Source organism: Ictalurus punctatus, chromosome 25 (genome assembly GCF_001660625.3).
Source record: "Ictalurus punctatus breed USDA103 chromosome 25, Coco_2.0, whole genome shotgun sequence".
In the NCBI taxonomy this organism is placed as follows: Eukaryota; Metazoa; Chordata; class Actinopteri; order Siluriformes; family Ictaluridae; genus Ictalurus; species Ictalurus punctatus.
Genome location: NC_030440.2, coordinates 13,086,810 through 13,113,604, shown reverse-complemented (window position 1 = coordinate 13,113,604; position 26,795 = coordinate 13,086,810). Strand labels below are relative to the sequence as shown.

General features: G+C 38.9%; 1 protein-coding gene across 4 annotated transcripts in view; it reads right to left on the bottom strand.

Moving 5' to 3' along the window:
- col12a1b (collagen, type XII, alpha 1b) overlaps nucleotides 1–26,795 on the bottom strand; it is an 83,646-nt gene that overhangs the window by 36,170 nt on the left and 20,681 nt on the right. For 3 of the 4 annotated variants that reach the window (XM_053675552.1, XM_017455698.3, XM_017455696.3), the window contains exons 14-45: nucleotides 23,963–24,232; nucleotides 21,637–21,903; nucleotides 20,001–20,193; nucleotides 19,786–19,910; nucleotides 17,844–17,993; nucleotides 17,503–17,622; nucleotides 17,147–17,311; nucleotides 16,600–16,746; nucleotides 15,576–15,721; nucleotides 14,293–14,422; nucleotides 13,612–13,757; nucleotides 13,012–13,141; nucleotides 12,790–12,926; nucleotides 10,261–10,390; nucleotides 9,762–9,901; nucleotides 9,264–9,396; nucleotides 9,110–9,130; nucleotides 8,536–8,675; nucleotides 5,627–5,756; nucleotides 5,323–5,462; nucleotides 5,059–5,188; nucleotides 4,740–4,879; nucleotides 4,203–4,332; nucleotides 3,952–4,091; nucleotides 3,143–3,272; nucleotides 2,884–3,023; nucleotides 2,527–2,656; nucleotides 1,829–1,968; nucleotides 1,577–1,709; nucleotides 1,339–1,478; nucleotides 1,048–1,177; nucleotides 765–904 (exon numbers count right to left, since the gene is read on the bottom strand). In XM_053675552.1, coding sequence (XP_053531527.1) covers nucleotides 765–904; nucleotides 1,048–1,177; nucleotides 1,339–1,478; nucleotides 1,577–1,709; nucleotides 1,829–1,968; nucleotides 2,527–2,656; nucleotides 2,884–3,023; nucleotides 3,143–3,272; nucleotides 3,952–4,091; nucleotides 4,203–4,332; nucleotides 4,740–4,879; nucleotides 5,059–5,188; nucleotides 5,323–5,462; nucleotides 5,627–5,756; nucleotides 8,536–8,675; nucleotides 9,110–9,130; nucleotides 9,264–9,396; nucleotides 9,762–9,901; nucleotides 10,261–10,390; nucleotides 12,790–12,926; nucleotides 13,012–13,141; nucleotides 13,612–13,757; nucleotides 14,293–14,422; nucleotides 15,576–15,721; nucleotides 16,600–16,746; nucleotides 17,147–17,311; nucleotides 17,503–17,622; nucleotides 17,844–17,993; nucleotides 19,786–19,910; nucleotides 20,001–20,193; nucleotides 21,637–21,903; nucleotides 23,963–24,232 — 4,583 coding nt within the window. The remainder of the gene's footprint in view (nucleotides 1–764; nucleotides 905–1,047; nucleotides 1,178–1,338; nucleotides 1,479–1,576; nucleotides 1,710–1,828; nucleotides 1,969–2,526; nucleotides 2,657–2,883; nucleotides 3,024–3,142; nucleotides 3,273–3,951; nucleotides 4,092–4,202; nucleotides 4,333–4,739; nucleotides 4,880–5,058; nucleotides 5,189–5,322; nucleotides 5,463–5,626; nucleotides 5,757–8,535; nucleotides 8,676–9,109; nucleotides 9,131–9,263; nucleotides 9,397–9,761; nucleotides 9,902–10,260; nucleotides 10,391–12,789; nucleotides 12,927–13,011; nucleotides 13,142–13,611; nucleotides 13,758–14,292; nucleotides 14,423–15,575; nucleotides 15,722–16,599; nucleotides 16,747–17,146; nucleotides 17,312–17,502; nucleotides 17,623–17,843; nucleotides 17,994–19,785; nucleotides 19,911–20,000; nucleotides 20,194–21,636; nucleotides 21,904–23,962; nucleotides 24,233–26,795) is intronic. The other variant, XM_017455697.3, reaches the window with a different exon arrangement.

Here is a 26,795-nt window from a genome sequence, read left to right as displayed (position 1 = left end):
CCAATGGTATTTTGAAAAAAAATTAAATAAAAATGAATTGTTAAGGAAATAAACAACTTTGTTCACGTTTGTTACAGCTGCTGCTGTACACATGAACTGTATGATTCTACAGTCTGGGCTAGAAATAAATCAGCCACAGCTTCTACACTTCATTACACTTCTTCACTTTTACTAACTTTATAAGTGTGTTTTTCTTACCACTGAGCATTTGTAAACATTAAATAAGACAATATGCATGGCAAAAATCAAAACTTATCTTCACACTGTATAATAATACAGTATGTTGCCATGTCTAAGTTTATTACTTACTAACTGTACAGTACATTATTTTTTATGGCAGCCATTCTGTAGTTTTGTAGTTCAAGTTCTCAGTGGACATTAATTTTCTCACGTTAGTTCACTAAATTATTACTCATAGTGCACCATAAGTGTACAGTGTACAACTTCCATGCAAAAGTACCATAATGCCTAGCAATTATTTCACCTTTTTTTGCAAGATCAGTATATAAAAATTCATCTAAATAAATGTCTCCTTGCTACTAAATCTCAACAGTAGTTAGTCGTAGATTTTTTTTTTAATGCATTTAACACTTTTGTATTTTGTGGAAACGTGACAGTTAATTTGTGAAGTTAACTCAGAGTAAGTTTAATGGTTATCTGTACAGATAACTACACTATTAATCTCTGAATCCCTATTGTCTCAAATATAAGGTAAAGCAAGTTGAGCGAAGAGAAGAAGACAGAGAGCTGTCTACATATCTCACCATATCCTCAGCACCTCCCGTAGCAGGCACATAGAAGAGCCGGTACTGGCGCACGTTTCCTTCGGCGGGCTCCCAGCGCACTCGCAGGGAGCTGGTGGTTGGGTCAGTCACCTGCAGGTTCTTTACTCCACCCAAAGGTTCTTGATAAAAGATGATATTGTATTGTCGTAAGGTTGGTTCAGAATCAAAAATGATATATATGCTTTTAATGTAAAAGTCTGAGTATGATATTCTTTAATGTAGATGCATATGTATTATGAAAGAATTTTTGACTGATACACACTTGTCTTTCCTTTCTCTGACTGTCTCTTCCCCTCCATATCTGAATACACTGGCACCACAGTGAGTGTGTACTCTGTGTTTGGCTGTAGGTTTCTGAGAATTGTGTTGGTCGAAACGCCAGACACCTGAGCCTGATGAAAAAGTTGCAGAATTATTATTATCAAGCAGTCTATTATTGTTTAGCATCATCAGTAATCCCCAAGCTCAGTCTTAGGCTAATGGGCAGGGCCTGCATGGGCCTGGGTCAGGTGTATTAGTAAAATTTAAATATAGGCAGACTGTGACTACATACCATGCTTTCAGTGCCTCCAGCAGTAGGCACGTAAAAGACGTTGTACTGACGTACATCACCATCAGCTGGGTCCCAACGCACCCTTAAAGAGTTGACAGTGGGATCTGTCACCTGAATGTTCTTCACTGCACCCAGAGGCTCTGTACAAAACACAGGACAACATGAGCTAATGTGATGCAAACCAAAACCACCCAAAATTGCCACTGGAAATCACTGATGTAATCCCAGTACAACCTACTTGTTTTTCCATTCTCAGACTGACGTTTGCCCTCTGCATCTTTTTCATATATGGGCAACAACGTGACTTTGTAGACAGTGTTGGGATCTAGGTTACGCAAGACAGTGGTGGTAGCACTACCAGAAACTTGTTCCTGTTTACATGTTGGGGGAAAAAAGAGAAAAGCAATACATTGTATCACATGCATGATCATTAATAAAAATATGTAATAGATTTGTTTTAACAGATAAGGCACATTCATCTTATTTGTACCATTTTCTCCTCTGTTCCTGGCTGTGTTACATAGAAAACCTTGTAGTGGCGAGGATTTCCATCTGCATGGTCCCAGCGTACAGTCAATGTGCTTGCAGTTGGGTCAATTACCTGCAGGTTCCGGACTCCACCCAGTGGTTCTGGTGAAAATAAGCAAAGTTATGTGATTACAAAATACAGCAATAACAATAGCATTCTTTCGTTTATGTGGCACTGGGCACAAGGTGGAAATACACTCTGGAGGGTCACCATGCAAATACACATTCACACCTAGCGGCAGATTACAGTAGCCAATCCAACTACCGGAGAACCGGGAGGATACCCCAAAACATGCAGAACACTAGCAAAGTTTGGCTAAACAGGAGTGCCCATTGCTGCATTTCTGAAATCAAAACCCAGACTCAGAGAGAAAAAAAGGGCAAGGCAATGCTTTCTGGCACAGTTTGTCATGTTATGTATCATATTATTTTTAGAGAAAGTCTGCATGTTACAAATCTCTACACGCCAGCCAACAATTCTCATGAATCTGATTTGTCATAGAAAATGACCTTGTAATTATTTTGTTCCAGTTTTATAGCCCCATAAATGAACTCTTAATGTAACAGAAGCCTTGTGAACTAAAAATGTTTAGTTTTGCGCAGTTCGGTTCCAGCAGTGGAAATTAGTTAATATATCTAATTAGCAAATCTACGACTTACTTGTCTTTCCACTTTCTGACAGGGGTTTCCCTTCCATCTCATGGTAAACAGGTACCAGAGTAACAGTGTACATTGTGTCAGGCTCCAGATTCCTCAGAATGGTGGAAGTGGTGCTCCCTGGGACCTGTTCCTGTTCACACACATGTGACATATAGAAAGCAATGAACAATCAGTGTGACCATTCTTGAATTGATGTGTCGCAGATTTTAAATGACATTTAAGAAAGGACTTATTCTTTAGCATATCTGGGAGTGTATTTTGTTTGTTTGTTTGTTTTGGGGTTTTTTCATCAGGCACTAAGGAGTTCAAAATATAGATGACAATATTTTGGTTGCAGACGAAAATAGCATGTCTCACCACGTCTTGTTCACCACCAGCTTCGGGGACGTAGATGACGATGTATTCTCTGACATTGCCCTCAGCAGGTTCCCAGCGAACATTGAGTGTATTTATGGTTGGATCAGTAACCTGCAGGTTCCTCACAGTACCCAAAGGTTCTGAGAACAATTTAATTGAAGTTTGTAGTGATTATCTTCATCCCCAACAAATGATTGATGTGAAATGTATTTAATACATTATAGACCTTCATTTTTTGGATGTCGCCATTATTACTTACTTGTCCTGCCCTTCTCAGAGAGCTGTGGTCCATCTCCTTCAGCATAAACAGGCACCACGGTGACTGTGTATTGAGTGTTGGGCTTAAGGCTTTTCATCAGAAACGTAGTGGTGCTCTCAGATACTTGTTCCTGTAAAGTGGAACAGGAGACATTCTACTGAGCTGAACTGCCAACGGTGGAAATGGAAAAACCCTACATTTCAACATGTTCTGGTAATAAAGCATTATCTCAATTGGTCTCTTTCTTCCTAGAAATTCTAACCAAAACCTCATGGTATAGGTCTGCCAATTCCAAATAGGTAATGCAAATTCCTGAGAGATCCATTACAAAATGCCAAGTCAATTTAATAATAAATTAAATTTTGTGATAGTATCCTTTTCACACTTGGTTTGCACCAAGCAATCCTGAAAATTGGCATGCCAAATAAGAATGTCATGGATCCATTTGCAAATGGCATGCAAAATGGATTTAATAACAAATTCATTTTTTTTAAATTGCATGCTTTTCACACTTGGTTTGCTCCAAGTGATTCTGAACACTTTCGTGTCAAAGGGGATTTCAAATCTCAAGTTGAGGATTTAAAATCTCTGTGACATTTTCATCTGTCTATGTGAAAATCCCATCTGGAACACAACAAAGACTAGCTTTTTCAGTCATCAAGGCCTACGCCAGGCACTTACTTTACATATCTCACAAAATCTTTGCCTGTCATCATGTGTGATGTCAACATCATGTAGTGATGTGGAAGTTGCAACAAAAAAAAAGTTTTTTTTGTTTTTTTTTGAGAGCAAGAGAGGCAGAATTGTACCACAAGCTCAGGGCCTCCATCTGTGGGCATGTAGATGACTTTGTAGCCTTGAACATTCCCATCGGCAGCATCCCAAGTTGCTGTCAGCGTGGTGAAGGTGGCATCAGAGATACGAAGACCTCTAACACCACTAAGAGGCACTGGAAAGTGAACAAGGAACAATGGCAAAATAAGTCACTTTCAAAAGCTGTTCTACCATAACATACATAAACATCAAGAGAACGGCGGTAACTCAGTGACTTGATACTCACAGGTCTTTCCATTCTCAGACTGGCGGCGACCCTCTGTAGCTGGATATACTGGCAAAACTGACACAGTGTAATCAGTGTCTGGCTGAAGGTTCCTCAGTACAATGTTTGTTGTGCTAGCAGGAACTTGGTCCTGTTCAAAATATGACCAAAAATATGAATTTATACATTTCCATTTGTCGTATTTTACTACAGAAACCTCTCCTTATGCAAGATAGTACCAATAATATGCAAAGGGGAATATAAGGACTACAGTTGATGCTTACAAAGTTTATCACCATGTCTTTTGGAACTACAGCATGCAAACTTGTGCATCAGACCTTGCAAAAACAAGTGCATCAGACCTTGCAAATTAATTAATGGATAGTTCAGAGAAAACTGTCAGACTCTCTCTGGTTGTTTAGGCCAAACATCTGGTATATATTGATGTTGTTGGTTTTTTTTTTTGTAGATGAACCCAAGAGGAACTCTTCAAATAAGGCACAAATATGCATTCCAACAAACAAAACCAAAAGCAGAACGAGTTTCAGCAAGTCCTACCATATCCTCAGTGCCTCCAGCAGCAGGGACATAGAAGATCTTGTACTGGCGTACTGCCCCATCAGCAGGTTCCCACTTGACATTGAGAGAGGTCATGGTTGGGTCAGTGACCCTCAAGTTCTTTACGCCTCCCAGAGCCCCTGCAGGAGAGAACCACATTGATTTTGTTTTACCGTTTTAGTGTTGGATATCTGTCACTTTCTAATACAGTAAGCACAAATGAGAGCTCTGTATTATCAATCAAAAAGACCACAATACAGATAGGTTTTAGACAAAGTAGACTAGCTAATGATTTAACACCAATAACTGTAATACTTACTCGTCTTTCCATTTTCTGACATCCTATTGCCGTCACCCTCGGCATATACTGGGTACACAGTGACGGTGTACAGAGTGTCTGGCTGCAGGCCTCTCAGAATTGTAGTGGTAGTGGTACCCGATACCTGCTCCTGTTCATTTAATGTACAACTAATGTTAGTCAAACTGAGCTTCAAAGCTAAACTGCTTCTTGATTTATGTTGCAAAAATAGACATGGAATGCCTGCTAACAGCAATGGAAAGCTGACAGTCCTACCAATCCTACCATGGTTTCAGCTCCACCAGCTGCAGGAACATATACGACTTTGTACTCCTTTACTTTTCCTTCAGCTGGCTCCCAGCGTACATTCAGAGTGGTCATGGTTGGGTTCAGGACCTGGAGGTTTCGCACCCCACCTAATGGTTCTGGAGGAGAACAAATACTTAAATAATACAGTCTTACTCTGACTGTCAAATGTCCAAAATTACAACCCCATCTGACCTCCTTTAAATGAAAGGATAGCAAGATATCCCCTTAAATCATACAAACACATTGGGTAGGTTCTTGAAGGAAAAAAAAAAACACATACTTGTCTTTCCTTGGCCAGAAATGTCTTTGGGCTCTCCAGTGCGGTAGACTGCCGCTACAGTGATGGAATATGGTGTGTCGGGAGTCAACTTCTGAAGAATAACACTGTTCTTCTTTCCTCCAACCTGGGTCTGTTTGAAATAGATGTCAGCAGTCAGTTAATGTTTGCTTTGGACAAATAATTGGAACTCCCGTTTATTTCTGTTTAGAAACCAAGCCATCAAAGAAACCACTGGCTGAAATGCTGATGAGGTGCCAAACATCATCATAGCATCGCATTGTTATACCCCACAAAATAAACCCCTTCATGAAGTTTGTGAACTAATTCTAGTTTTATAAGCAACACTGCTGTATGAAAGCTTAAGGTTTAAGGTGCTGTCCAACAGTACTAGAAGCCAACATTAACATTTATTGTGTAAATGCTAATCAGACGGGTTGAAATCAAAAGTACAGCACATGCCTTTTTTAAAAATTTCTGGGCTTATATGTTTGGGAACTTTGGACCTCTTGTGCTCAAATGGCCGTAAACTGAAATGGCAGTTTAAGAAACATATACATTAGTATTTGACCATATGTGCTATAACCATAAGGTATTTGGCCCGCCGACAAAAGCATATTCTCATGATTTTCCTTTGCAGTGCTTTGCCAAGCTTTTTGCTAAAGATTTTTGTTCATTTTGAGGAGTTCAGTGGATGTAATAATTGTATCTAAATTAGCATTGACTTAAATGTTCCACTCTTCTTCCCTGATGGCCCCACAGATGCCTTAGCGATGTGTTTTGGGTCATTGTCTTGTTGCATAGCAACACACAGTCCATTGTGTCTGGAGGCAGTGAATCAGTGCATTTAGTTGTATACATGTAATAAAGAAGTTTAAGCCAGTTCAAGCGTTGATTCACATGGCTAGGACTAAAGTTATCAGTAATACTATATTAAAGCTGTTGTACATAATGTAGTGTGCATGTAATTCTCTTTGTCTTCTTCTTTTTGCTCAACTTGCAATTTTTCTTTTCTTCTGTTAATGTCTTTACCCTTCAAAACATGTTCATCTACTATTATATAAAACCTCTACAGGATATATTTTTTAGCTTACTTATATACTTTATTTTTGTTAATATGAAATGTCATTAATTTGCAATATTGTGCTGCAATCCACCAAAAATCAATCCATCCATTTTCCATACCGCTTATCTTACACATGGTTGTAGGGGAGCCTGGAGCCTATCTCAGGAAGCTCTGGGACACAGGGCAGGGGCCAACCCATTGCAGGGCACAATCACACACACATTCACACACCCACTCACTACAGACAATTTGGAAATGTCAATCAACCGACAATGCATGTCTTTGGACTGGGGGCTGAAACCGAGGTACCCAGAGGAAACCCCCGAAGCAGAGGGAGAACATGCAAGCTCCATGCACACATGGAAGCGGCGCAATTTGTAACCCAAAATCCCATAGGTCGAGGCAAACATGCTAACCACTAAGCCACCGTGCCTTCCCTGCCAAAAATCATAAGCCTTGTATTTCAATTTATTTCTAAATTTGTGCAACTGCATAAGTGTAAAGCATATGCAAAATTTCAAAGTCAAGTTGTTAAATGATCTCGATCAGTGAGTAAAGTCTGGTGCTTTAAAGAACATAATCCCTGAGATAGTGACATAATCTAAATGTTAAACTAATGATGTGAGTAAAGACAAATAACCCACAATTATCTTCCTCTCATTGTAAAGTTTACATCATTGGTATTTATTAAATAATGAGTCAGAAACATCCTTCTCCAGCTGTTTTAAGGCCATGGTGGGAAGTGTTTATGTTTTCCAACAACAGGGATTGTCTTGGTATTTATGATCTTGTATAACCCTGTGGTCAGTTTTCCAGGCAAGTCCCTAAGGACTCCCACACTGTCGAGGGTTTGATGCAGCTGTTGTAGCTTCCAACTCTACAGAGTCAGGATTACCTGAGCAAGCATAGAAACCCTGAACACCTGGCTCAGGTGTGGTGGCGCTTACACAGAACAAAAATATAGACCAGCAAACAGCATCAGTATGTGAAAAGAAAGCACACACTGTCCTACACTTAATGTCTTGGAAGGTTACTGGAGAAAAATATTTCCAGGCTCTACCCAACTTTGAAGAACTGCGACAAGAATAGAGTGCATGTATGTGTGTATGCGTTACCCCAGAATTTTACACACTGTTCAAATGTCAGCAAAGGAACATTAGGCAAATTTTCCTAATGTAGTCATCCACTGTATTGTCTTTATTATGTGCCCTCTTTTTCCTGTCAAATTGCATTGGATCCAGTTTTGGTTTGTGTTGTGTGTTTTAATATTTGAAAAACTGTATGAAAAATTTGGGTTAGAACATGACAGAACGCTTGGCAAGAGAGGATTCTATTATCCTAAATATCCAGTGTCTGTTAGCAATTTCATTTCAATTCATGATCAACTACGTTCTTGGGCAGAAATGTCTGTTCATTTTCCAACTTAGAGATTTACACAATGTGGTAAACAAAACAAAACAAACAAACAAACAAACAAACAAAAATACAATTAAGTGCCAAAAGCATTGTTGATGGAATTTTGTACAATTAACAATCCTTTAGATAATTGGCTTAATCACACCGGTGGTTCTCTTTAGAATAAATTGCTCATGGCTCAAGACATTTAACAGAGATGCTGTTGTGTTCCAGAGGTTGTTGAGGGTTATGGAAAAGGGTTTCCAACTTTCCAGGGGGGTTTCCTACTGTAATTGATAACATAAGGCTCAACAAGTCCGTAAAACATATTTCGTGTTAGTAATGTGGAAAGTTCTGCTGGACATATCGAGTCGGATAAATGCAGCCCATTACATTGTGATTATAAAGATCCGCTCTGCAATGAGGGGTGACCGGGTGCAGAAAGACTTACAGACATAGTTTTTCCACCAGCCACCAGTTGATAGTTGATCTTGTAGTTCTGGACGGGGCCAGGAGCGTGGTCCCATTTCACAGTCAGAGTGGTAGTAGTGGCATTAAAAACTTGCAAGTTCTGAGGAGGTCCATTGGGAGCTGGTAGAAGGTGAAGCATAAGTTAACCAAGTCACTTTGTACTATTCTTACAATACTCAGTCCTGGAAGCTGAATGGAGAAGCACATGGTGGTGGTGACAAAGCCACGTTTCACAATGTGGACACAGTGGAGCCGGGCAGGTTATGTTTGCACATGCACATATAATGACACAGAGACTGGCAGCTAATGACATTGGCAATGAATGACGTTGATGACAAGATGATGGGTGACATAATGAATTTGACAAGACTGATGGATGGTTGCTTTTCTGGGGGAAAGTTTGTTGCAATTCACACTTTTTTAGGTTCACTAGTGCACATGCAATTCTTATTCCTTCTAAAATGTGTTTTCATGGGCACTTTCATGACCAGCACTGGTGTTACCATTAGAATTATTATACTGTTAATATTTCTTCTTGTTTAAAAACAACATACCAGGTGTAATGCTCTTTGTCACTAGAAAAAGATGTTGAGAGAACAATACATTATTTCAGTTTGATCCGTGGGGTAGACTTTTTGAAGTTGATGTACTGTTTGTGAGGATGTATTTGCACTTGTGTATCCATTTGTATGTGTGTGTGTGTCTTACATGTACGTTGGCTGCCAATCAGATCTTCGCTCTCAGATTCATCAGGGTAAATGGCTGTGACAGTCACATCATACAGAGTGTCTGGGTCCAGGTCTGGGAGAACATAAGACGTCTCCTCACTCCCCAGGATAGTCTTGAGAGAGACACACAAATCTTAGTTTTAGAAACACAGCGTACCAGGCAATTGTTATCACAAGCTCCTATTTTAATCTGCATCATACTCCTGCTGTCCTGAGAACTACAATTCCTTCTCTTTCTTTAATGATTTGTTGGTGACTACGACCAACTTGTCTCTTTTACCTACAGTATTCTGGTTTATTCTCCTTAGCTGGATCTCAGGGAGATTTCTTACCCCCTTGGTTTGGTCATTGTGGATTAAGGCACTAAGATGCTTTTAGACAAAATCTATAACAGAATACTTTTCTGTTAAATTCTACTCTATTCCACAAACTTAACCTTGTTTTTAAATGATCTTTGGAGCAATTTGGATCAACTTACTTGTTGAACGTCTGTCTCCCCTTTCTTAACCCATCCAATGCGGTAGAGGGAGACATCGGGGGCTCCATGCTCCCATGTGGCTCTAAATGAGGTCTGTGTCACCTCAGAGAACCTCAAGTTCTTGGGGGCTGGCACAACATCTGTATGTGGGGACAGAGAAAAAGGTGACCCAATTACTAGACTATTAGTCATCATTTAAGCTCTACAGTTAAAGGCTTCGTGTGACAGCAAAATAACAGCCTAGTAACTCAGCTGGAATTTGCAAATAAACATTGTCCTATGCAATGACTCATAGATAAAAAAAAAATAACTATATACACACAATGCATGGAGTGGTGAAATGCAGGAGAAACATTCCAATGACAGCATGGATAGATTCAGTAGAGCTATTGAAATGTCTCTCAGCCATTTTTTCAGCAACCAAGAGCTAATCTGTGAGCTGATAATCTGGTAGATATCTTTCACTGCCCCCAAAGAAGGAATCAAAATAAAATCTCACCCGTGATTGCGCTGCCAGGCATTTTGATTCCTGTTCCCACATCATATACAGGAGTGACAGTAACATCATACTCAGTTTGAGAACGTAGGTTATTGAGATCCAAGCTAATGATATCACCACCAACTTCAACCTATCAATTAAACATCAAGGTGGGAAAACGGAAATGTCAGTAAGACCATAGAAAATGTCCAAAGTTATTTAATTAACTTTCAACCAGTCGCCTCAGCCCAGCTTTCTGATTTAACCTCACAGATGAAGAGTTAAAGCTGTATGATGGATGTTCTTCCTGCACATCTTTTGAAAGAGGTTTTTGAAACTGTCAGTCCAATTGTGACAACCATTATTAATAGCACTTTAGCTACTGGAGTTGTACCAGCCAGCCTCAAATATACAATTGTGCAGCCTTTGCTTAAAAAACCTTATCTTGATCCAACTTTACGCAACAACTAAACGCCTATTTCCAAATAGCATGTTATCTTGAAGTTACTGGAAAAAGTTGTTTATGTACAGTTATATTCTCATTTGAATTTTTTGAATATTTTAGACAAGTTCCAGTCAGGTTTTAGATCTTTACACAGCACTGAATCTGCCCTTTTAAAGGTTACTAATGATATTTTAATGTCACTTGACTTTGGCACTTGTTTTATTGATATGTGGTTGGTATCAAGGGTCTGGCTTTGCAGTGGTTGTGTCTTATCTGAAAGATAGGATTTCACAGTGAACATAGGGAATTTCTCTTCATTGGCCCCCTTATTGTGTGGTGTTCCTTAGGGCTCTATATTGGGTCCACTGTCATTTTCCCTTTATATGCTTCCGCTGGGTTCTATTTTTCAGAAATATGAATATTTCCTTACACTGCTATGCTGATGATACCTAATTGTATTTGCCAGTTAGGGCAAATGACATTGGTCCATCTGCAGTTAAATGAAAGCAAAAACTGAAGTCATTAGTTTGGGGTCCCCTACTGTTTCTTCTGCTTTTGAGGCTCAGTTAGGTTCTCTCTCTGTTATTTTTGACTCAAACTTGTACTTTGATGCTGTTGTTAAGGGAAGCCTCTCTCATTTAAGATCTATTGCAAAGTTAAAACAGTTTCTCTCTAGAAAAGACCTAGAAACCGTGATTCATGCTCTTGTTACATCACAATTGGACTACTGTAATTCTTTATATGTTGGCCTACCTCAATCTGTCTTATCTTGTCTGCAGCTTGTGCAAAATGCAGCACCTAGATTTTTAACAGGGACCAAAAAGAGGGATCATATTTCCCCTATTCTAGCATCTCTTCACTGGTTTCCTGTCAAGTTTAGAATTTATTTTTAAATTCTCATTTATGTATACAAAGCTCTTTCTGGTTCTGCTCCACAGTACATAATTGACCTTCTTCACCTTTACTCTCCCACTACAGCATTGAGATCATGTAATCAAACTTCTTTTATCTGTCTCCCGTTGTCACACTAAGACAAATGGTGATCGAGCCATTTCTGTGGTTGGTCCCAAACTTTGGAACTTTGCTCTCCCTTTTCACGTGAGGTCCACTCCATCTTTAGCTTTAAATCTTCTCTTAAAACTTATTTTTATTATTTTTGTTATAATGTTATTTAATGTGATGAATTTTAATGTTTTGTACAGCACTTTGGATCAACTGCTGTTGTCTTTAAATGTGTATTACAAATAAATTTGACTTGACTTAACTCACGCTGAAAAAAACCTGACAGGACCACATGAATTCTTACTATGGAGGTTCAGGCGGATGAACTTTATCTACTTTATCAAATATTCCAGGCACACTCCTGTATTCCTGATAATGAACTTTTTTTTTTCTGAATACAGTAGTACTTGGACAGTCCTGCACCATACAAACACTGTACTAGCTCAGGCATTAGTACACCTTAATAATCAATGAATGTTTATATAATGATCCTAACAGCAAAGTAGGTTCTTCTCCAGGTCTAACTTGAGCTCACAACCTCATATACGTAAGTACCAACCAGCTGGGCTATTGAAGACGGTTGAAGACTGGCCCCAATTGTCCAATTGTAACACCACTTTGAGTGACCACAGTTGTAGAATTCAAATTTTCAAACACGAATGGAGGGACTTGCGAGTTCCCCTTGGTTTGGATTCATGATTAGTTCACACAGTTAAAATGTTAGCATAGATAAATTGTTCTGCTTGGGTGTTGTTGGCCATTTTTAAATCCTGTAAATTTAGAACAAATGATTTATGTAAGTCATCAGCAATGCTATCTCTTTTGTCCACTAATCCACCTCCAGAAATCTGGGATCCTTCCACACTGCTGATGTACAGCCAGTCTACTCCATCACTTAACATTCTCTAAATAGTTTGGCTAGAGAGATAAAGCCTTTTCCAACCATCAAATAATATGTAATGGTGTCATACTTAATCAGACTCAGTTTCAGACATGTTCCTTTTCAAATAGCTGTAGGGTTTGCCATTTATATAAGAAGTACCATCTGATTGTTATATGACTGTTTTCCTAGTTCATGTGAGAATGTATGGAATATATAGTACCTCAAATGGTTCTCCACCTTCATGCTTGTAGGTGATGATGTACTTTATGACCGTCCCTGGAGCTGGATCCCAATTCAGACGCATGGAACTGTGGGTCACGTCAGTGATTTTCAGGTTGCCAGAAGGAGGGAGGGGTACTGAGAGAGACAGACAAAATGATGAAATGGATCAACAGAAGAAAAAACACTAAACTGGTTTGGATATGAATGTAAGTTAACTTACAAGTAACTCCCTGGTCATTGAGGGGGGCGCTGGCGGCGTCCCCATGTAGGGCAAACAGGAATAAAGCATAGGCCGTATTAGGAAGCAGCTCCAGCAGCTGGACATCGTTCTCATTTTCCCTAAATCGCATCTGCAAGTGGGAGGGAGATCAAGAGACCGGATGTTAGAGAGAAGGCAGCATAGCCAGACAGTACTTGTCGCATTTTTTGAATGCCTCATTCAAAACCAAAGCTGGTTGTTCCCTAATGGTTCTTCCTACTTTGGGGGGTTATTTCTGGCAGCCCTACACCGCCCCTGTAGTAACAGATAGTAAAAAATACACAACATCTGCTCAAATCCTGTTTGCTTCATATCAGTGTGATGACTTCAGGGGAGAAACAGCTATCACATACCCAACATGATCTAATCTTTGCCATTACCTTCTTGGGTCCCAGAAGTCTGACTTAAGTATGCACTTGCCTAAACAGCACAGTAAAAACGTTGCTTTCTTGCATTTTGCCATCTGGAAGTGAGGAACTACTTGCAGGGACCTTGCCAACATGCTTCATAAAGTGGTTATGGAAAGGCTGAGTAAGCATTTGCATTTGGTCCAGCTCTCACCTCTTTCTCCACAGTGGGCACAGTTGCATTAATGGCACTGTACTTGAGCATGTAGCCGCTAGCGCCTCCTACTAGCTCCCATCTCACTCGCATACTGGTCATACCTTCGTCATATACCGTCATGCTCTTCACGGCAGACAGGGGCACTGCAGAAGCAAAGTGAAGTCCAGGTGTTACAGCCACAGGGGAAAGTCTGTTCAATGTATTGTATCATAGCTGAGTATTTAAGAAAGTATTTGCTTGAGGTTTGCAGTAGGTGTTGGATAAGTAGATGATCTTTGAATGGTGTTTGCAACAGGTTGCAACCGTTTCAGGCTTCAAGATGGCAACTACAATTGTTTTCTTATCTCCAATGACCTTTAGTCCATTTTTATAGACACAAGTGTGTCATCAAGTGTCAGTCTGTTTAATATTACTTTAAGAAACTTGACACAGTTTGATATTTAGGGTAGAGACTTGTGTTTCATTTTATTTGGATTATTCCTGTAGCAAACATGATTAAAACAAACTTAAACATCTTGGTTTATTTACTGAGAAATAAGAAGTTATTGACACAAACATATGGTCAATAAAAGTCTGAAATGAAGGGAGTGATCTTAGGATTTATTTAATGTAAAATAAAGTAGGATCAGGACAATTAAAACAAATAGCAGAGAGGAGGCAAACATTTACACAACTTACGGGTGGTTTCTGTGCCTTTGAGGGGGTCACTACTCTCCTCGCCAATAATGGAGAACACACTCACTGCGTACTCCGTGTTAGGGGTCAGGCCGGTCAGTACCAAAGTGTTCTCCTCACCATCAACGTACATCTTTAAAAATAAATAAATAAATAAAATAAATTAATTTTAAAACTGTAATATCTTCAAACAAACAAGTAGTCAACAATAAAATCATGCATCACTATACTTACATAAGGATCTAATGAGATATAAAAAATGCATAATAATAATAATTGGAGGAAAAAGTCATGTCTACATATAAGAATAGTGGGGATGTAACATGTAATCAGACCTCCCATAAGACAGATTTATATGTGGTATAAATTTGATCTTATTATATAATAGCAGTTGTTTCCACTGTAAGAGATCCAATAAAATCAAACCAATGTGGAGTCAGTTCTGGAGGACTCATGCCCGGCCACAAAACCTCAATTTTATGATGCCTCTAATAGTCCGACGGAAAACACTAGGCATTTGAATGGAAAAAATTCTGTTGAGAAATGAGGGAATGTAAATGTTTCTAAACTGGCTTTTTCACCAGTTTAAAGCAAACTATCAGTATAGACTGATGGTGATGAATTAGCTATAGAATAGACTGATGATGGTGTGTGTAGTGTTCATTACTGGAAAGAGAGTGTAAAAATTATTTCAGCCAAAAACGATATTTGCACCATTCCCCCTTGTCAATCAACCAAGACATTTTTGGTGGCTGAAGTTTGCTTCATTAGTTTCATTGTGGAGCTCCAATGCTAATGCTGCTAGTAAGTAAGGAAGGCTTTCATGTTAATGTATGTTGTTTCTGAGAATGTATCACACTATTGTGTGGACAAAAGGATGCTGCAGAGCTAAAAACAACTGCAGCTCCATCTTAAAACAAGAACTATTTGCTTCCTCAGCATATAACTTGGTATCTCAGCAAGCATCAGGTAATGGTATAGCCCAATAAGTGAAGGCTGATTTTCATGAAGTGATTCAGTTGATAATATCACTACAGATTTAGACTTATTCTATAGTATTTCAGACACATGAGATAGATTTTGACTTGCTAATTTTGACATGCAATTTCTACAGTGCTAAATTAGCTATAAAGCTCGTAGCTCCAGTATAAAACTAAAGAAGCAAGTTTCAGACATTAAACATGTTGACTGGTCGATAAACCTTTGGAAACAGCCCAATTTTATTTTTGGTTGAATTGTTCCTTGTAAGATAGAGGGCCATGCCAGTAGCATTCAGGGAGTCTCACCACTTCAGTCTTGCCTCCAGCCAGAGGGACATATTCGATCCGGAATCTCTCCACAGGTTCATCAGGGGGCATCCAAGTGGCACGGAAGGAGTACTGAGTCACCTCTGATGTCTCTAGATCTGTGGGAGTTCCTGGACCTCCTCCTCCTTCATGAGCAATGGAAAAAATGCAAAGTGGAGTGGAAAACAGCCCTACAATATACACAAGCTACAAATCTATCTGATTAGTTTCTGTCGAAAAAGGTGAAGTGGACCATATATCAATAGATTTGGAGGCTGGCCTGTTTGAGGATATAATGCAACCGTTCTGTGTGTGGTAAATCACTGTTATGCTCCTGAGAGCAACTGTGCTCAATATCTGGACTCCATTGTAGAGTTATGGCATTGTTATGCTTTTAGTGAAATGTATTTTTAAAACAAAGTCTTGAGAGGTAACAGCTACGACGGTCGGCGGTTCATCTCGGCCAACTAGTGCAGCTTTGATTTACAATCTTCCTCTTCAAGTTTATTCAGTCTGGAATATCACAATAGAAGGTCCTTTCCAGCTCCTGCTTGATGACTACAACGTAACCAGATATTGAAATTCCAGTGTAATCAGACTGTCAAAATCACATTGATTCTGTCCCCATTGACCCATCACTGTCCCATTTTGTTCTTTATTTTTTAATACTATAATTAGCATGTGGCCATGATTGTTAATTCATTTCACAACACATTTTTACTGACACACCCATTGGTAAAACCTTTGGGTTTTCTTGTGTGTTAGGGAACTATTATCTTTTATCTTTTACTAGTTTTCATTGGAATGGATTGAATGGACTTTTTCTGTGTTTCCCCCTGTCTGGTCTACAGACTGCAATCCTTGGATTAACCTTAGTAAACAGACTTCAAGTGTGCACTTCCAATCCTTCCCTTTACTCCTTTACATTCATGCTACACCCACAGCATCAAAATCAATGGTAGCATTTGAAATCCACATCAGCTTCAATCTATATGTCAAAAGGTGAGTTTTTTATGGAATTTACCTGGTCCTTTGACACTATTACAGAGATTTATGGTGAGGTCATCGACGATGTCCAGCAGGAAGGAGAAGTCATTAACGTTGTACATGTGGATGTCCTCTGGATCTGAGGCAATGGTCCTCAACTCATTCTCATCAGCATTCTTCACACCTATATGTCCAAAACCAAAAAGTAAATTTTTGCTTCTCAGTTCATTACATTAAAAATTAGCATTACCTACTCCATGTTTGAAGTCGTTATTGAAATTGTTACTGAATGCAGTTTTAATGCCCAGGAACCAAGAAACTGCTCAAAATAATCTAAGAACATCTCTACACCTTTATATTCATTAAGAATATCTGAATCTAAGAATATGCATTAATACCCAAATCAGAAATGCCTTTATGTCCTAGCAAGGCCTTCAAAATATACCACAACATGCTACCACGAAACAATTGAAATCAGCCAGTTAAGAGGAATTTAACTACTTAAAGTAAATTTAACTACTTTTTTTGGGGAATAAGCTTCTTTTAGCAATGTAACACACAACATAATGAACTTGGACACCCACCAATGGCGTAAAGCTCGATGTTTTCGTTCTTCAGCTTCTGGGAGCTAATGATAATGTCATCCTGTGACTTTCCATCAGTAATGAGGACACCGATCTTACGAGAATCAGGCCTGAGCCCCATTTCTGGTTTAAAGTTGTTGTCTAGGATGAAGTTCAAAGCCATACCTGTTCAGAAGAGGGTAAATAGGAAAGAAAATCAATGAGGCAAAAGATTAGCCAGCATGGAGACATGCACTTAGTAAACTAACAAAAAATTCTTAGAGAAAATCTAATAAAACTGTCACCCAACATACTGGATATATCTATATGCTTTATACAGTAAACATTGGCTAAATGTTGTGGATCAAAACATGTACCCGTCATGGTGTTTCCGCCTTTATATGGCAGGTTGGCCACAGCATTTAAGAGACTTTCGCGAGTAGGGTGAGCTTTAAGGTTCCACTCTGTCCTGGGGTCTCCACTATACTGAGCCAGACCTGGAAAAGATGCAGATTGAAATTTCAGATCTGATAAAGATTCAGGAGAATCCCGTTTTATTTTATATTGTCCTCACACGTTTAAGTGTAGGACACTGCGATTTAGGCAATAACTCATTTCTGGGCCCCAAATCAGAGCTCACATCTGGCGTCCAGAAGTATTATGTCATTGCCATAAATCTGTGCTTCTAAAACGTGCGGAAAAAGCACCAGAGCCTCACCAATCTGGACATTGTTTGGTCCGATGTCAAAGACGCCCACCATGCGACCAATGAAGGTTCGAATGGTCTTGAAGTTCAAACGCCCGATACTCCAGGAGCCATCCACAAGCAGAACTATATCTGCTTTGGCTGTGGTTTTACACTGAACATCTGTGGAATGAGGAAATGAAGGGCACCCATCACATAGAGACACAAAAAGCTTTAGTGACAGGGAATCCCTGAATCCAGAAGAAGAAAGAGAACACGAACAGGAAATGCAATAAGCACAGGAACAAACACGTTAACAAGATATTCGTTTTAAAAAAACACATACACATTTGTTAAAAACTTTATTTCTTTTTTTAAACAAGGGACAATTTGCACAAAGATTTATAGCTCCTTCCCCTTCTCCCACATTTTTGTTCTTGCTGCAGTATCCAGTCTCCTGTGGTATCCAGCCCTGGAGGCCAGACATGATGACCTGTGTCTCCTCAAGAAGAAGAAGGTCTGTAGATGAGTGATATATGAGCAAAGCCCTCCCTGAGTTATGGCACATTCCTCCTCCGCCATACTTTTTTATTTTTACACAGCTCCAGACACCTGCAAAGAGACTAGTGCACTGTACACACTGCCTCTGTCTCTGCAATTGAAAACATGTTACAGCACAGTGATTTATTCATGACTAATTCCATGGAAAGCCAGAAGCCTGTCAGCAATTTGGAAACAGAGTTGCAGTTATGTACCAATGTTGAGTTCAAAATGTTGAGTAAGCATGAGTTATTTGTATTCTGAAAATCTATTTTTTTTTTCTTTTTTTTTTCTTTTTTTATATAAGGGCTCCTTGGCTAGTTGTGTTGCAAATCAAAATATCATGGCTTACCAAAATAATCTAGTAGGAGTGAAAACAGGAAAAAATCAATTGAGAAGTTTCCATAGAAATTATGTATGTAAAGCAAGAAACTAATGAAAATAATACACACACACACACACACACACACACACACACACACACACACACACACACACACACACACACACACACACACATATTGAAATATGGCTTCCAATCAGAGGTTCATCGTGTCTGAGCTGAAGAAATGTTCACCCAGGGTCAAGCTCTAATCTCAGTTTTCACTGGATAAGCGTAACATTTTCCTAGCCTCCCACTGCTCTGTGGCGACACCGCACATCTCTCACTCTCTCTTTTTCTCTCTCTTGTCTATAAAACAGCATTTAACTGGAGGCAGTGTGCTTCTTTTCCATGTGGACTTCTCAGAAGCAGCAAAAAAAAGGTGCAAAACACAGATACATTCCTTTGGCTTGTTTGTTTGCTGTGGCACAAGTAGGGACATCTTGTTATACATGATGAAACAGCACATAGCTAATCAAAGTCTGGCAAGTGAAAATAGCAAAGGATCAAAAACATTTTCAAGTGTATTAGTCAGGGAAATGTGCTGTGCAGAAATGAATGCATATGGAGATGATGAATGAATTTGTACCACAGTGCTAATGAATGCTCGATTCTGATTGGTCAGATGGTGTGGCTTATTTTTCTATAAGACAGCTGGGACAGTAGTAGTGACTGAAAGGCAAATCACAGGTTTATATTAATAAGCACATTCTAATACGCTATCTTTTCTATTAGTAACAGCTCATTTTTAGGGACTAATTCAGTATGGCAAATGTTCCACATAAACAGATTTAATTATTGATATGGTGACATTCTCTGTGAGGAGACATTTATTTAGCATTTTTGGAAGGGGTCTCCAGTGTCAAAGCTTTTTTTTAAAAAAAATAACATAATTGAAAAGAAGTACTTCTTTCACAAACATTCCACAACATTAACAGTTGTGTTTTATTCCTTTCTGATTTTTACTAGAGTGCACATGTGATATCCTGTCACGTGTACATCTAAAGGATCTGCACATGTTATGTATAAGTATTATGTATAGTGAAGCTTTACCAGGAGGGTCCATGGGTGGGGGTCCAGTTGGATCGATAAGTGTTGTTGTCTCCTGTCCGGCTAAAGGCAAACTCTGCCCTCCATCAAACATTCCAAACACAGCCACTGAGTACTTAGTTTCTGCTCTGCGGATAAACCCGGACAACAAACTTTAGCAAAAATGATGAGCGCAAGACTGAAAATAAACTGTTCAAAATAAACATTTTTCACCCTACCTGAGCTCCTCTAAGACGACTGTGTTATCATACGGTCCCACAAGCATCTCTTCAAGATTCACTTCATTATCACTTGGATGAAACGTGACTTTGTAGCCACGCACATTGCCCGGCGCTGGGTCCCAAGTCACACGGAAACTTGTTTTGGCTGGTTCAGAGGTCTTCAGGTTTCTTGGAGCTTTGTAAGGTGACACTGCACGAAAAACAGACCGACAGAGATAGCCATCTTAGCACATATTGATGATAAACGTGTACATGTATAAGAGTAACAGGAGAGAAGACAGACCAAGCATTTTAACTTAACTTTAACTAACTTTGATTAATGGTATGTCATATTATTAATAGTAATAGTCATTTCAGTTCTGTGAAATAGTGTATACAAATGAGTGATCTTTTTAAATTTGTAACAAAGTTATCATAGTCCCTGCTCCCATCCCCTCCATCTCTTATTTACATTCCCACCTGTGTGTCTTTAGGAGGGTCCCAGAGCATGGGGAAGACTTTTTGGGTGTCATTTCTATAAATAGTATTGAACATAAAGGCACCTATTATTGTCAGCTCACTGCTGTTTGCTGCCTCATGTTCATGAGTATGCAACAGGTCTATTTAAAAACTAATCAAAAATCAATAGAACTGGTTTATAGTCATATATGAGCTGACAGTTGAGTTTCGAATACACTGTCTTACCAACCTATCATCCTCTAAGGACAATTACGTATGGAAGTGAAACATATAATCCCAAATGTGCATGGCATATCTCTTGGGAGCAAGACTTTGATTTAAAACTACAAAATCAATGATTCTCACATCAATAATGGGTGAATAGACAACGATATTAGGGATACCAATAACTGGAAAATGATCAGATCGCTAATGTGGTGGTCTGGGAAAACATACCAAATGTCACTGTGGCTGAATTCTAGTAAACAGTCAAAAAAGATGGAAAATTTGGTTTTGGATTGTGTGGATTTTTTTTTTTTTAATTCTGATTTGGGATCTCACAGCTTTTGACATATTTCACAAAAATGACATGGAAGAGTTCTTAATCTCTTCCAAATATTTGTTGTGTACAGAGGCATTTTAATATTTTTCTAAAAAATTTGGTGGTAAAATCAGTGCATCTACATAAGTGTCAAAATGTCCATTCAGAAAGAGATCTTTAAATGGACATTTCTGGTGTAACCAGAAAATGCAAAACCTTTAACTGTTAAGATTCATTCCTCGTGATCAAGGTGGTAATTTTCTATTATTCAGTATCAGATTAAATATGTTAAGAAAAAGACATGAATATCAGGTGCCTTGATGTTATATTCCCAAAAACTGAGATGAAGTTATTGCCAATTGGGTTGGGTATAAAATCCGTCTCACGATTGTTTTACTAGGAAATCCAAAGATATCTCAGTATGCTGTTCAAAAATACAATGCACAAAAATAGTAATGGGAGTTGTTACTTGAAGTAAGCTTCTATTTACTTTAGATCTCTGTCTCTCTCTCTCTCGCTCTCTCTCTCTCTCTCTCATACACACACACACACACACACACACACACACACACACACACACACACACACACACACACAAACATATACACACACGCCGCCTATGACTCATGGGCTTTGAATTATGGGCCAACGTACGTGTGGTTCCTACTCCTTGCCTTGCTTTGCCTTCTCCACGTCTGTAAATGGGGTGAACAGTGATGTCATATGAGGTCATAGGCTGCAGCTTCTTCAGCACAGTGGATGTCACGTTGTGTGGCACTTTCACACTCAGCTGTCTGCCACCAGATTGGGGAGTATATATCACTCTGTAGTTCAGCACCCGACCTGGAGCTGCCTGCCATTTCACTCTCATTGACCTTTCCGTCTCATCGGACACGGTCAGTGCCTTAGCAGCAGAAGAAGCTGGAAACAGAAACAACAGGATTACAATAGCTGAACAATTTTAGCACATGCCTAAATCATCAGGCAGATTAGTGTGACACACAGTGTCAGAAACCACATAACCACAGTTCTAAACTTATCAACCTACATCTCATGTAAGTGGAAAGACTCCTGTTATATTGATGTAAAACAATAGTATGACAAATTATTGGTATAGATCTGAGTGGACATTTGGTCTTCTGAGAATTTTTAAATAATTATAACAATAATAATAATAATAATAATAATAATAATAATAATATACTGCCTTTCTACCAGCAGTACCATGTCACTCTGGAAAAAAGAAGTCTAGGGAAAAGGAGTGCTTTGAACAGTGGAAAATAAAAAAGCTGGGCTTTTGAAATAGTAGATGGAAATATGGAGACTGACTTAGGAAGAAATTCACCGTTTCTAGTTTGGTTTGCTACATTTTCACTTTTGTATTATGTGGATCTAAATTCACTGTGTGCTCTCGTAAAATAGTCCAGAGACAGCCAATGAATTCAACTTAACAATAACAATCAACTGAATATGGTTCCTATTTAGAAATGATCTCGGGATGGCAGATGAACTAAACCCAGCAAACACACGGAAACATTCATTAAACTGTACATTACTTCTGTTATATTATGATAAGCATTAAATCATGCTCAGGATTTCAGTTTCTCTAAACTATTCTCTCTGTGTGTCTGCAGCATCTTTTGACTGTTGTTTCCTGTTCAACAGCGCCAAAGACTATCTGTTAATATTTTTTTGCTTATTCTCATCCAAATCTCTCTTGCTTCCAAGAAATGATTGACTCCAAGCCTTACTAGGAACGCTTTTACGAATGGAAAGACTTGTGCCAGTCCAATGTGCTGTTTGAACTTAGCGAACCTTGCATCCTTAACCAGAGAACAAGTTCCATTTAAAATGCACATATGGCGCAGGGACTCCTTGTTAAAAGGAAACGGGGTTATGAGGTGGATAAAAAAACAGAAAAATCCTTCTTCACGACTTCTTGCATTATTAGATGCCTCACATAGGCATGTTTCCATTGCTCCACTGACTTTCCTTGCACATCCATGTGTAGACGGAGTAGGCGTACGGTCTTTAACTAAGCGTGTCCAAAGCCTGTTAGAGCCTGTCTCTAACATACGGCCCAAATTAGAGCCGCCAGTGCACAGATGCATGGTTTTAAAATGCTTTCACTCCATTGCCATGATGTTATCTCCCCAGCCCCCTACCCCCCTACCCCCCACCTTCTCTCACAACCATCATCTCACTTTTTCCACTGAGGAACAGCCAAGGAGACGCCAAACGCCATTTATATACTTATATGACTGAATCCCACCATTTCTACATGGTCTCAGCAAAAAAGAATCTGTTTGACTATCTGTCTCATCATAATATGGTTTATCAGATCATGGGGTCAGGCTTCACTGAGTTGTAAATGAATGTGGTTTTACTAGCTGTGACAATCACAAAAGAAGTCTCAAGAAGTCTCTGCAGTGGTGACTATGACTACAGCTCTAGTAAGGGAGTTTGGATTAGTCCATCATTGTCTTGGCACACTCTGGTTTGAGGTCCACAAAACCAAGGTTCAGAAGATTTTTTAATAGATCGGATTTTTAAAAAAATTGGTTTAAAAAAACCCAAAATGCTTCATAGATGTAATCCCAGTGAACAACTGTGCAGAGTTGAACATGCACCCAGCCTGACCTTTCTTAAATTGGCCATTAGAAAGAAATTAGTATTGGTCCATTTTACTCACTCCTGGTCAACTATATGTTCTTTTAAGCCATATTATGTCTGACATCATGTGTATGACCAGAATAGCTCTATGTACTTTTCAACAAATAATTTACAACCAAAAATCTAAACGTCTCATGAACACCTTGCAAAAACAGCTTCTACATATCTTACAGAAATACATAGGTATGATGGATGGTGACACTGAAGGATGTCCCGAACTCGATGACTTTCAAGTTATCTTTTTGGCTAAAATGCTACCCAAAATGACATGGACAAAAGAATTTTAGACAAAAGAAATAGAACGTACCATCAGTGGTCTCTTCTCCCACCAGAGGCTCTCCCTCTCCAAGGTGGTAAGAGGCGAAAACGGACACTTGGTACCGTGTTTCGGGGCTTAGGCCCTCCAACAGAGAGCTTGTTACATCTCCCGGTACAGTTATCTCCCCTGATTCATCACTAAACTGCGACCTCCAGTGGACACGGTATTGCCTGACACGGCCTGGAGCCGCTGACCATGACACCATGAAGCTTGAATCTGTTATGTCGCTGGTTATCAGGTCTCTGGGCGAGCCAAGCTCTGTGGAGGAAACACACACAACTTAGATTAGAGGCTAATGAGGAAACTGCAGCAACTTTCTTTTTCTCAAAACCACATGAGATCTCTGGGGGAACTCCCACTTGATTTGAAATTGGTAGTAGGGAACTAATCACTGCTTGTCAGTTTCCTCTCTCCACTGAGCACTAGTATGACAGCTGGGACATAAGCACACACACACACACGCACATACATATATACATACAATCACACACACACACAGATGCAGATCCCAAAGTGGCAAGGTAATCATTTATAACCTGTATGTATAAGTATAATCTCTTATAGTGCAAAGAGTTGTTAGTTCAAGTGCATGGCTTACATGCTAACTGCAGAACTACTGCCATATAACAGGAGGCTTTCCTTTTTTTCCCCAAAAAAACATCTGCTCTACATATAAAATATATGCTGTTATGGACATTAACTGGAAATGGAGTATCTCAGGGTGTGTGGCTGCAATGTACTGTATAAATTCTGAAGCTAAAAAAAGCTTTGCTTGGACTATATATTTGCAGTTTTGTCTGCAGTTAAGTCTATAATGAATTCCAGTATCCACAAAGATGACACCCACCAAATCTGCACTGATCTAGCAATATTTATAATGTTGCAAAAGGAAGTTGAGGCTGAATGGATATTTACTATTGCAATAAATATGGATTTTCTTTTTTTTAGTTTGGGGATGCTTAGGAAATCCTCTTTCTAACATATCATGCATAACTGTGACACTCAAATCTCAATTTCAAACCAATATTTGTAAACAGGAGACAAATTTAAGAAGAAAAAAGACACAGTGATTCTGTAATGCTGTGGAGCGTTTATTTATTTTGCTGGTATGGTTTAGGTCCACTTGTCCAAAAAAAATTCAAAGTTCTTCTCCTAACATGAAACATTTCTATGCTTCTGAAAGTGGTCTTCTCCAGGATGTCTCCACCCCCACACCCACATCCACAGCCTGAGAACTCACTGATGGTTTTATGAGGATGAAAATGGTGTAAATCTTATGCTATGGTCTTTACATGCACCAGATCTCAACTCAATTGAACATCTATGAGAGATTTTAGAGCAAGGTGTTAGACAGCACTCCCCACTACCATCATCAAAACACCATTTGAGGGAAAATCTTTGGAAGAATGGTGCCCATCCCTCCATTACAGCTCCAGGGATTTGTAGAATCTGGGCAAAGGCACACTGAAGCTGTTCTGGCCATTGTGGTGGGCCAAAACCTTACTAAGACACTTTATGTTGGTTTTTCCTTCGCCCTGAACTTGAGCATATGACTTAGAATGCATAACATGGAGTAAGCTATGAGGTCAGGATACTTTTTTATATGCAAATGTTTTATATACTAATTAGCCTAGCATTACTATTTTACTCTACATTTTCTTTTCTATGATCATCTGTAATGTATAATAGTATGACAAATCTCAAATGTTATAGAAATCCATTTTTTGGCCAAAACTGATAACTAGCTGAATGGCTTCAATATGTTCTCATATGGATAGGCTTCAGGCTCCCCCGTGACCTTGTGTAGGATAAGTGGTGCAGAAATTGATTGGATGGATGGATGGATGGTTGGATGACTGTTCTCATATGGTAATACAATTCACATGGTCAGTTTTTTTTAGTTTTCTATGTCTCAGAGAGAACTAAATGAACAAGCTTCTAACTGCAAAGAGGTTAACAAAAACACATCTACTGCTACATTTAAAATGCATTTCATTGAACTTTCATTTCAAGACTGATAAAAGCATTAGATTTATGTTAATCCTTGGTTAATTTCATAGACCTCTGAATAAACGGTGTCTGATTTCAGACTAAATCTGTCCAACAGCTATGCCAAAAACAATCTATCACACGCAATATTCCCTATAAGCATTCCTTTTCAGCTCTGGCATACTTTTCATTTCCTTACTTTTACTGCACATGTGCAGCAAAAAAGAGATGTCTTCAGAATCTCATCTGCTGGCTACCATCTTACCACCTCTCTTGTTAAGAGCTTCAGGAGTCTGGGCTTAAGGTATGGAAGGATTTAAGTAGCCTCAGACATCACATGTGCAATATGCCACGCACAATTCCTGCCAGCAAATCTGCAGCCTATTTTTTTCCATTTTAAATCCAAGACACATGCTAGAACATTTGTTTTTCTTTGCTTTTTTTATCATTGCATACCCATGTACAAAAAAACTAACCTAGAAAAAATACTACAAATAATACTACAAATGTAATTTTAAAGTAGAGGTCTGATAATTTATAAGTATAAGATACACCAAGTATAAGCTAATGAATGACTAATTATTTAGATAGCAACCTTGTAGGCATTAAGTCTTTTATACAGACCATGTAAAAGCATAGTGACTGTGACAATAACAATATTTGCCTCAAAAAACTAAAAAAATATACACTGTAGTTATACTTGACCACAAACCAAATTTCAATGGCTATTGGGTTCTGCCTTAGTAAGAAAAGTCACCATTGGATCATATCTTGTGAACAATTTAGACAACATTAGTGTGGATTACAAGAGTGGGCTGTTCACATGCTATGT